At 37.8% G+C, this 12,492-nt stretch overlaps 1 protein-coding gene across 3 annotated transcripts in view; it reads right to left on the reverse strand.

Moving 5' to 3' along the window:
• Nucleotides 1–12,492, reverse strand: part of CTTNBP2 (cortactin binding protein 2) — a 168,032-nt gene that overhangs the window by 26,395 nt on the left and 129,145 nt on the right. For all 3 annotated transcript variants that reach the window (XM_067564254.1, XM_067564255.1, XM_067564256.1), the window contains 3 exons: nucleotides 8,506–8,658; nucleotides 8,013–8,200; nucleotides 1,634–1,812 (listed from right to left, as the gene is read on the reverse strand). In XM_067564254.1, the coding sequence (XP_067420355.1) occupies nucleotides 1,634–1,812; nucleotides 8,013–8,200; nucleotides 8,506–8,658 (520 nt within the window). The remainder of the gene's footprint in view (nucleotides 1–1,633; nucleotides 1,813–8,012; nucleotides 8,201–8,505; nucleotides 8,659–12,492) is intronic.

Here is a 12,492-nt window from a genome sequence, read left to right on the forward strand (position 1 = left end):
CAAAAACAATGAGAGTCCTATAGCACTTTAAACACCCATGAAAGCTTATGCCTGCAGAAATTAAATTTGTTAGTCTTTAAAGTGCTACAGGACTCTCATTGTTTTTACTGTATACAGACTAACACGGCTACCCCTCTGGAACTTTAAAACGTACAGCAGCACAGATGTATTGGTACAGCTGTGCTGCTGCAAGAGCGCTTGTGTAGCCGCGTTAGGTCAGTGGAAGAGAGCTGTCCCACAGACATAATAAAACCACCTAAAATGCTCTCCTGCTGACATAGCGCTGGCCACACAAGCGCTTATGCTGGCAAAACTTATGTTGCTCAGGGGCTGTTTTTTCACAGCCCTGAGCGACAAAAGTTTTGCCGGCATAAGCGCTTGTGTAGACAAGGCCTAAGAGGTGGTAGCTAGGTTGAGGGAAGAATTTTTCCATTGACCTAGCACTGTCTAGATGGGAATTTAGGTTGGTTTAACTACTCCACTCAGGCTTGTGGATGTTTCATACCCCTGACCAACACAGTTAAACTGACCTAATTTCCTAGAGTAGAGCAGGCCTAAATTGTGACTTTCAAAAGAGAAAGATATTTAACACTTCTGGCTGCAAAAACAGCTGCCACTGATGTCTTACTGAGCATACTGATCAGTCAGATAGGTTGAAACAATAGCACCCAGTGAGTCATCAATGAAATGTAATTAACTCCATTTAAATGCCAGCACTATTAATTACCACACTGCCAAGCAAGAAATATGCAGTAAGTACTCACTGCAGCTGTATTTATTTTTTTTTTGTTTATTCCCAGACAAAAATTGCATTAAAATGGAGTTAAGGCTGAGAGTACATATAAAAAAATGTAAGGGTAAAACAACATTACAGGGACACTATAATTATCCCAAAACTACATATTATAAATACAGTCAGTTCAGAGTTAAGGTTACACTTAGGATAAATCCAAACATGTTATGGTTAGAAATTTATAGCTAAGGTAGCCCAGCAACTTTAACTCTGCCCTGTTGTGATACCATGCAACAACCTTATGGCTGAGACTAAGGCATTTCAGTGTTTGTGGTTCCAGATTAGATTAAAGCAGGAACTGGAGGAGAGAAAGGACAGGAACTAACAGTGGCATTAAGGAGGGTGTAGGAAAGCAGGCTGGACATAGTGTATTTGGAGGAGTTTTGTATGAATATGCCCAGTAGCTGGATTGGTGCACAAAACAAATATGAACTTGAGATTCATTGCCTGTCTAATATAGCCATGCAGTGTGCTTTAAACCAACAACCATGAATCACAAATGTTTTAGCTATTTCTCTATTCTTTGGTATTAATCACAACGTTTTCAAAAGACTTAGAACATGGGCTCCTGTCAGAAGTAGATGATGTTCATTTAACATACCTCACAATTGTGACATTTTCAGGAAAAACAGGAAACTTTGTATGTTTTCTGCACAATTGTACTGGCTGTTTAATTTTAGGCTATGTACACAGTAGTTTCAATTACTCAACTAAAAGATGATACTTCTATTTTCAAGATCACAAAAATATCTTATTGGATTTGAGAAACACATGAACCTAACTTCATAAGTATTTTTAGTATCTCACTTAACATTGACAATCAGGGGATATAAATCTTACTTCACTGTGATGTGGCCAAGCCCAGGCTCCACTGGACAAGAGAAGAAATGTTTTGGCCCTATGAGTGCTTCAGGTGCACCTAAACGGGATAAGCAGGAGTTCAGTTGGTGCCAAACGGCAACAATCCAGTCTATGATCTTGCACACTGAATCACATGGAGGGGGCACTTTACCTCTGAACTATAAAGACAGAAGAGACAAAAGGTTTGACATACTTTCATATGTTTATCAGGAAGGAAAGGGGTTGGCTCTTTGGCATGTTACATATTATGAAAATCAGTTACAATTAAAAACACGTAATAAATCTCATCTAAATAATCAGGAAGAGAAAGATTAAGACGACCAAATCTTCATAAAGTATCCTGAACTGCTGCATTAAATCTTATTGACTTAAATATATATTTAACACATTTTCATACAAAGAACTCAAATAATTTTGAGAGCAGAGTGTTTTGCATCAAAGAAAAAAAGCTGCAGTGACCTAGGATGTGCAAGTTTCACACACCACACATACACGAAAGAAGAAACAAAGCACAATGATATAAACAATAAAAAGCTTATGTACTCCTACAAAAAATAACCTACAGAGGACTTACAAAAGTGTTTAGTAACCTCATTTTGACAAGCAGGGGCTTACACAATTTTCTAAAACATGCAGTTTTTTATAAATAAGAATGACACATTTGGGAATAACATTTTTTATAAATTAACATTTAATGATATCTGGGCATCTGGACTCAAATAACTTGCATGTGAGTATTCATAGTGAAAATGAAAAATCTGTGAAGGTGCAAATCCCTATGAAGCTTAGCTGCTAAAATCACATGAATGCTAAACTACCCTGCAGGCTTTAGAGGGTTTATATTAAGAATGCAAAACGTGCTAATTTTAAAATGACATGCAGTAAAACATTTGGTTCTCATGAGATAACAATCTCTTTATGGTGCTAAGAAATTAAAAATAATAATGAATAAAAATCTCCCTTCTCTTTGTTTAACAATATGGCCAAACAAAGATTTACACTATGATTATTTGATATGTCCCACAATATGCATTGTACTGTTTACGGTAAAGATTCTTTGTTTTCAAATTATAGGTAAGATTGGACTCTTGGCACTACCAAGTAATTCTGAAAATATTTTCCACCAGCTGAATTCATTTTAGTCACAACATGTAGTTAAAGTAGAGAGATTCTTCACTGTGTTACGGATAAAGCTGTAAGAAAATCACAGACCATGATTTTGTTGCGGTAACCAAGACTTTCAGCATTCACCACAACTTTTTCACAATGCCACTCACACAAATTTGGCCCAGACATGCCTCTATCATGACCTGGTGGGGGCGGTGACGGTGGTGGACAAGGAAGAGGATGGGGTCTGGCCAGGCTCCCTGGGGGCTCACCCTGCTTGCTGCCCCTGGCTCTGCATCAAGCACTGTCACTTCCACTCAGCCCTGCTGGCCTCACAATATGCCCAGATACAGTTCCAGCTGCACCAGGTGGTGTGTATTGGGCCTGCTCTGAGCAGCAGCACCTCCTGTGAGACCTTGAGGTCTTCGCCTTCAGTGGCTGCCCGCCCACCCACTCCAGGGGACAGATGTAGGGAGGCCTTGGTGAATGGGGATGGGTGGGGGCTGAGGATTGTGTCTCCAGAAGGGCTTGGACAGAAGAGCACCAGGGGTGTCAGCCACCCATGGGGCATCCATGGATCTCTGAGCTGGGGCTGGCTCTAAGGCACAGGGGATCATGCTCTCCCTCTCCCAGGAGTGGAGTAATGGGAAGAGGGGTTATTCAGCCCCTGTTGGAGGGTAAAGGACCCTGCTGCTAACTTGACATCTAGTCAGTTACAAAACAAGTTTAGTCCTGCACAACGCCCCACCCCTCACACACACCTGCACCCCAAACCACAACTTAAACAAACTGTGGCCACAACTAGCTAGAGAAGCGTGGTTAAGGTGAGTCTTGATGGTTCAGTAGACTGGACATCTTCTTTCATTTCTAGGCAGCCACTCATTTTAAATTGCTAGTACAAATGGAAGCTAGGTTATTAGTGACTGAAAAATATTGCCATTTAGTTGATAGTCTCAGTCCAGTTGTTCAAAGAAAGAGGTCAGCTTCACAAACATCTCTATCATGAGAATTGCCACCCTTGGGGTATGTCTAGACAAGGAAAAATGGTCATGTAAGCAATGAGTCCCACCTTGTTTGTTCAGATAATATAATGCTGTCACATTATCTGTCACAACCTGAAGTAACCTGTGTTTGACCAGAGGCAGAAATGACTTTAGAGGCAACATGACTGCTCTAAGTTCTAAGATACAGATATGTAGATTATTTTCCTTTGGTGACTGGAGAGTTATAACTAATACCCCCATCACAGTGTAGATACATCAGAGGTAAGTACTACTGATGGCAGAGGGAGATTGAACGTTATCTCCTTCATTACATTTAGAGCACATGTCCACCACATCAGTGCTGTTAACTCCTTCTGTGGTTCCCTGAAGACCCTTTGGTCAGATGGGTCTTTGTCTTGTGGACTAGCTCTTTGCAGTCTGACACCAATGAGGACTGAGTGCTCATGTTCGCCTTAACAGCTGTATCCTTTTGTAAGGGACTGGCTTTGGAAAAAGAGACTGACACCACAGTAGTTTTCCTCTTTGGATTCTTCTCACTTCTGGATCCTTTGATACTTGTACAAAGGTGGAAGTTTTGTCCTTCCCTGCAGACTTGCCTGGAGCTGACACTGGTCACTGAGACTTGTTTGAACCTTATACTCACTCGCTCAGTTCTGGGTAGTTTTGCTGACAGTGCTTCTTGTAATAAAATTGCTTGAAGTCTGTTTTGTTCCCTTTTTTGCTTACATTGCAAAAGTCGCACAAATTGAGAATTCTGAAGTTGAGTGTCCCTCACCCAAACATGTCAGGCATCTGGCACATGAGGCAGGTGTTGGAAACACTGGCGGACCCGATACATATCTTTTAAAACCAGTCGTTTTATCCTTTGGTTCCACCATCTTAAAACCAAAGATTTACAAATAACTTAAACTAATACTATTTAACAAACTACTAAGTAATTCTAGCTATAAAATTATTAACTAGCTAACAAGGTACAGAGAGAGAGCTCCCTGGAGCAATTCCTGATCTGTTCAGATGATCACGGTTGGAAGGAACCAAGATGGCTGAAGTGCCACATCCCTTTTATACCCTTGCCCTGGAACATTTGACATTCGCTGAGGGGAGAGGCAAGGGAGGCTTATAACCATTCCAGTGGCTGTTGCTAACTAGAGTTCTACCATTAAGGCTGCACTAGTTGGAGTATCTCATGAATGGGAATATGCAGAGGACACTTAAAGAAGAAACACAAAATATTTCAATTTGAATATTCTGCTGTAGTGCCTTATGGGGGTTGTAGTTTGGTTCCTGTGTGTCTCCATTCTCTTCAGTGGGCTGGTAACCCCATATAAATTAAATCTCCCATCATACACCATAGCTAGAGCCTGATGATGCAAATGCTTTTCTCACCAGGAGGAGAGACCAAAGAGATCAGCCTCTAAAAGAAATCGGGAGCAATGAGGTACTAGGGCAGCATTTCCAATTCTTTTTTTTTTTTTTTTTTTTTGGCTAAAAATTTTTATTTTTTAATTTCCACTAAAAATCAAAATTGTTCCCCTTACTACAGAAATATCTACCTTAAAGGTTTTTAATTTAAGGTAGATAGGGCACATCTTCCTTAAAAGAGAATAATGGTCATCCCTAGAAGGCAACCTCATGTGTTATTCAATCTGAAGACTAACTGAAATCAATTTTGTTTTCAGTACAAATAGTTTAACATATTTATGTGCAAATAGAAACAGAAGCGGGGAACAACAACGCAGAAAAAACATCTTTAAAAAGTTATTTTGTTTTGTCAAACTATTATTTAGGAGGACTCAGCAGTGACATTTCCACAAAGTGTCAGTTTGCTACTATTAAGAGTAATTTAATTTTGTAGCTTTTGTTTCCTAATGTACTGCAGCTATTCTTTCTTGCGGTGCATTTACCCAGGAGATCCATTTTGTTCATCCTCTAGGGATGCTTTTATTAAAAATGAAAAGCATTTCACACAGAAAAAACAGAGATAGAGTATGGAATTTGGAAGAACCAAAATAGACATTTCAACCAAGAGATACCAAGAGGCAGTAGATAAAAAAATATTATTTTCATGAGAAAGAACCTCTTCTTCTAAATCTAACTACTGGACATCTCTGAGGTCCAAAACCATACTTGTAGCAATCATTTGCAGCTTCCTGTAAAGATATTGGGTAAAATGCTGTCCCCAATGAAGAGAGTGGCAAAACTCCCACTGACCTCAATGGGGCCAGAATTTCACCCTCTGTGTTTCTAAGACCACTGATTTGAACACATCTGTACCAGATGCTTGATTTGAACTCATTTTCTAAAACAGATATTAAATATCAGATTGTCAGGAATTGAAAAACATATTAATTTGTTTTCATTAACAATTATGCACATTGTCATGCAGCATTAATTTATGATTCTATACTTTAATAACTAGGGATGAGTAAAATGGCCTGAATCTCACAAACTGCAGTCTTCACACAAAATGAGCAATGCACCCCCAGCCCTTGTATGTGCCATCTGTGTACTATGGATCACTGCCATGTCAGAAGCCAAGCTACCAAGGTGTGGGTCCCCAGATGAAAAGTGAGCAGCAGAAGTCAGGAGCAGACGGGGGGCCTTTTAGTAGATTCTGGCTGGCTACTGATGGTCACAGGCCAGCTAAACTCTTCAGAAAAGAGGATTAGAGCCCTTGGTTTCTGGTAACTCTTGAGACTAAGGGCTTGTCTACACTGCGGGCTCCACAGCAATCAATGGAGTAGGATTGATTGAGCGGGTTGCATAGACCTGCTCAATCGATGGGAAATGGGCTCTTCGGTCAACACCAATAGTCCACCTCCCTGAAAGGAGTAAGGCTGCGTCGACAGGAGGATGTCTCCTGTGGATGCAGCGCCATGTAGACGGTACGTCAACAAGAGTAAGTATGCCGTAAGCACGTCGACAGGAGATATGCAAGCTACATAATTCACATAGAAAGAAGTATTTAAAAGGAATTAGCCATGCAATTGAAATAAGTAATTTGAGGAAATTCACAATTCACAATTCACTATTTCAGACTTCTTTGGCAATTTTAAGCACAAGTGGATTTAGCAGGTATGACATCCCACAAGCACCGCTTTTAGTATCAGAATGATTTATCTAATTAAACAAATTATACAAGTATTGTCTATCTATCTAGGAACTTTTTTGATCTTCATCACCACAGCACCTCAATCATTAATAGATTTTATCTTCAAAATCCCTCTGGGAGGGAGGGAGTATTATTCCCATTTAGCAGATAAGGAAATAAGGCATAGGGGTAAGACTGGTTATTTAACCAAGATCACCCAGGAAGCCTGTGGCTGAACCAGGAATTGAACAACAGGTCTTCTAAGTTCCCTATCTATTAGGGCCATCTTTTCTACTCCTGTGGCAACCACTTCTTCAGGCTATCCAAAACACTGCTGTCAAGATTATTTTCCTTTGTAGCTCTTCTGATCAAGCTCCTCCCTCAACACCCATACTTCTCAACTCTCAGCAATGGCTGCCTTCTTATTAGTATTATCTTCTACCAAATAGCTTTCAAAGAATTCCACAACTCTGCTCTTGCCTCTCTCTGCCCTTATTCCATCTGCTCCTTAATACTCAAATTCTTTCTTCTCCTCGTCTCCTTTTCCTACTTGTGTGTATATCTTACTGCATACTGCCTTTAGGCTCAGAACTTCCACTTAATGCATGCTAAGCCCCCCTTTTCTCCAAACTGCTTCTGAAAACCCTTTTGTTCTGTTAAGCCTAGCAGAAATACACAGGACACTTAACTGTATCGCACCTGCTTGCATCTTTAGATTGTAGATTTTGCTTCATATTCTATTACAATGTACAGTCACAGGATAATAAAAACCTTCAAAGAGACCTTTTTAATGTAGCATATTTGCAAACAGGCAGTAACTATCCATACTGCTGTCTGTGGCAGACCTGTGTATTTATACCAATCAAGTGAGATCACACTAATTAACTCACCCTTCCTATTTGTAGCCAAGTATAATATTTATAGCCATGGTACACTTATCCTTCAAACTGGTTTTTGTTTTTGATGTTCTGTAACATTGTTATTTTAGTATAGTTTTTGGTGTGGAATGGTTATGATATTGTACGCTCACAAGTTTTTTAAATAAAAGGGTCACTTATTCTGAACAATTCACTTATCTGCCTGGCTATTCTTTTGGCTATAGCACTGCACACTTTGTTCTGAACAAAATACTGAAGCCAATTCCAGTGGTTCTTACCTTATTTATAACTTTCCTTCTTAAAAACCTTTGAAGCAAGCCATGGATTGGTTCCCCATCCCACCTTAGCTGAACCCAGCGGAAATGTTGCTGAACCAACAGGTCAGAGCCTTGGAGACGAGACTTTGCAATCGTCCCCATTAGAAAGCAGTTCTCATGAAAGTAATAAGCATCAGATACACCATTTGCTAAAAATGAACCAAAAGACATTTTACTGCAATAATCAAAGCTTCCTAACAATCTACATAAGTGATTGTTAAAAGTAAGCAGCATTGCCTTTAATAGAAACAAATACAATTAAATTACAAATAAAAGATATAACTAACATTTATCACACTCAGTTGAGAACAGATGGTTTAAAATCATATATAAAACTAACAAACTACTATAGAATCTTACTCCTTTAAATAAACTCTCCACACATTATCTATTATTATATTAAAACTGTAGTATTATAATAAAATATTTCTCTCCCCAACTTTGTTTTTAATACCTTTTTGAAAAGTGCAAGAATTTTCAGAGCTACGATTCTCAAGAGGTTCCAGAAAGTCTGCCAGTAAATCAAATAATGAAGCTTTTTCCAGATTCTCTAAAATCACAATGGTTTTCTTGCTTACGGAAGGCTGTTTCACTGGGACAAGACAAGCTGTAATATAAAGAATCCATTAATGTCTACTTGTGAAAATCAGTTTTTATTTATAAATATTATATTTATCACTAAACATGTTGCTTGAGAAATATTTTTCCTAATATTTTTGCATTTCAAAACTATGGGAAAAATAGTACAAATTGAATGGATTATACAACATTTAGTGTTCCAAAAAAAAAAAAAAAAAAAAAGGAAATACCAAACAGCAGAAAAAAATCATACTACATAGCAAGAAAAGAATGGGTTTTGAAGTTATCATCTAAGGAAAGAATCCTAAAATGGATACCATTTCATCTTCACATTTACTACAGACTTCAGCATCCTAATACAATGAACCCTGCTTCAAAGGAAGAGAAGAAAAGACCCAAGAAGATCTCTGGGGAATGTGCTTATTCCTACTTGTTCTAGCACACCTTAAAACCTACACCAGTATGCAAGGCAGTGATGTAATGGTCATTCCAGACTCATAACAAACTCTTGTTTTTCCCACTGTGTTAGCTCATCTCCCTGAACTGATTCTTGGGGACTTGACTCTCTCCACATTCTAATCCCTCCTCAAGACCCACCTCTTATGGGATGCCTATAAGAAATCAGCCAATTAATGATAGCTAGGTTGAGATATAGTTGGGGATAGTTGCCTCTATCTATAATGTCCTAAAAATTGCAAATGTATATAAAAATTGTATTTATGTGATTATATTTCATCCTCCATTTTGCCTAATCTTGGTTTGCCATTTCTTTTCTTAGACTGTAAAGACTCCAGGGCAGACATACATCTTTATATATTATTTGTATGGCACCTACCAGAATGGGACCGCAACTCTGACTAAGGAATTTGTGTGCCACTGCAATACAAATATTCAATAATAAACACAAATTGTCTAAGAGTGAATTTCAGCTGCCATTATGTTACCTAGTCACGTAACTTTGTTAGGTCATTTTGAAGCTTCTCACAATCTTTAGTCTTGTCTAACCTAGATAACTGTGTCAAGCACAATTTTGCTACCTCACTGTTCCTTTTTTTTTTTTTTTTTTTTTTTTTTTTTTTTTTTTTTGAGATTATTAGTAATATATTCAAATCAAATCAGTCCTAGTACAGATCTTTTGAACTTTCTACTATTAACCTATATTCATGTTGAAGATTAACCATTTATCACTTAACTTTGTACTTCATCTCTTAAACAGCTGCTAATTAATAACAGGAGGGCTCATGGGGCTCAAAAAGCATGTCTGTTCTTTACAGCCCCACTTTACATGCCACATGGATAGTCTTTTGTCTGTGCATTTTTAATTAGCTTCCTCTTTCCTAAATTGCCTTTCCTAAAGTTGGGATGATCCTCTCCCATGAGGACAGTGTATGTGACTGAACCTTGACAATAATTGTGACTTGAAATTTTTCTCCTCTTATATATTCCATGTTTTCAAAAGCAATTGATTGTCAACCTCACAACGTTGCCCACTTCATACACTGCTTTGATTCCTCCTCTGTTGAAATCCTCAAGCCTTAATCTCTTCTCACACCGCCACTGTAACTGCTTTCTTTATAGCTTTTCTGAATCCTAGCTTTCCAGGCTGCAGCATGTATGGAATGTTTCTAACCATAACCACATCATCCCCAACCTCAAACTATTCCACTGGCTCCCCAATAATTTCAAGCTTCAGTTCAAAATTATCCCCTTGTTTTAAGACTCCATAAACTCACTGCACGCAAAGTACAGGTCAAGTCTCTCTCTCTCTCTACTCCCCAACCCACTTACTCAGGCCTCATCTGTCTCTTCATGCAATCTGGTCACTGTTGGCACAAATGTCATCTTTTTTGCAGTTGCTGCACTCAGGAACAGCATTTCTGTTTCCCCAATTCACTATCACTTCTCTTTCTGTGTTAAACTCTACTGTATTATTTGTAGTAACTTTGCTTTTGGGATACTATTTATATGAAAGACATTATACAAAAAAACTCATGTTTTTTACTGTATAATGTTAAACCAACTATCCCTTTTTACAACAAATTGTAATAATGTATTTTCTACCAGGACAGCGATGGCCTCTAAATTACATCAATTTATTCAATTTACCTCTCACATCTGTGTTTTCCCAGTTCTGATGAGATATATAATGCTGCTCAGAAATTATCCAACACTCCGGCCATGACAATTAAGGCAGTGCTTCTTACCTTTATATTTTTCACATGGTTTATTAGGAATAAGTACATACAATCTCATGCATACCAGCATGATCACATACTGAAATCCTGTACAAAAAATGAAGAACTGAACCCATGACAAAATCTCAATTAGGCATGAGCAGAAATAAGCATGAGTGACGAATCACAAAAAACCTGTGTGTTTTAAAACCAAGGCCCTACTTAAGAACACTGGAGATACACATGTAGGCATAGTGTGAGTGCCCAGAATGTCTCATTCCAACTAGCATCTCAATAACCCATCCTTAGCTATTAGTTTTGTTTTTTAAATAAAGTAATAATGGGCCAGATTCTTAGCTTGTGTAAATCACTGCCAATATAAATGTAAAAAAAAAAACCATTAAAATGTAGTATTATGCTAGCACTTAAATCACAGGTTGAAATTAGAAAAAAAGAAGTTACCTGTTTTGTGTCATTTTTTTAGAACCCTATCCTGTTAAATTTATTCAGTAACAGTAGTAACCAGCAGTTTGCCCCAAGTCTCATCGATAATATTGTACCAACACCTGCCTTCTCATCAAACTAAGAGGGCTCTAGGATTCTATCCACAGAAATGTGATGACCTGGGAAAAGTAAAACACATTTTACTAGCCTAAATGCTAAATGTATTCTCTCTTTTCTTTACCATTTCTTGGTTTTCTCCTTATTCTCCCCCCTTCATATTTTTTTGTTTATTCCATTTTTTTTCCTCACTGTCTCTTTCTTTTTTCAGATTAAAAAAAAAAAAAACCCCAAGAAATCCTACAAAGCAAGGCAGAATCCCACTATGTATCTGTTCTATTCCCCTCTTTCCTACATTCTGTTTCTCTTCTATGCTCTCCCTTACTTGGTTTTTCTCCCAGTTTCTTCACCATGTTTGATGTTAGTCCATACTGCTTTTCTCATTAATTTTCATTACTTTGCATTCTCTCTTTTTAATTCCTCTTTACCGTTCATCCCAAAATTATAGTTATGGCATATTGACCAGAACCATTTTAAGAATCAGTATGCTGCTCCAAAATATCTGTTGTAGGATATTTTAATTATTGTTCTGTAGCAATGATACACAATGCACATGGGTTAACATTTGCAAACTTTAGGCACCTAAATCCAAATTTGAAATATCAAAGGAACAGGCCTGATTTTCAGAGGTACTGAAAACCCATTGCTCTCACTGACATATGAAAATGAAACCTTTTATTTAGGTGTATAAAATGAAGTGCCAAATGCAGGCACCCAGATTTGAAGCTTTTAGCCAAAGTGAAGAGAAGTATTTGTTAAATACAGGACTAATTAAAGAAGATGTATGCAGTGAAAGTTATCTTACAGTGAAATAACAATGAATGTTAACATAACACTATTCTAGTATTCCAAATACAGATGTGCTTGTATGCTGCTAAATATAATACCATGAAAAACTGGGCAATACAATTAGTTTAATATTTAACACACCACATGCCAATCAGAAAAAGATAATATCTGCAGAATAAATAATGAAGTATCACAACAATCTGGGTTTAAAAAAAAGGCTATATAGAACGAACAAACAAACAAAAAAACCCCAATGATTTAAAAAGGACTAAAAGTGATCCTACAAAAATGGTTCACCACATTTATCCAGGTCTCCTGGGATTGGAGACATTCATTGA

The sequence above is a fragment of the Emydura macquarii genome, unplaced genomic scaffold, assembly GCF_026122565.2.
Source record: "Emydura macquarii macquarii isolate MOO-44397 ecotype Brisbane River unplaced genomic scaffold, CSIRO-AGI_Emac_v2 contig_2636, whole genome shotgun sequence".
Taxonomy (NCBI): Eukaryota; Metazoa; Chordata; order Testudines; family Chelidae; genus Emydura; species Emydura macquarii.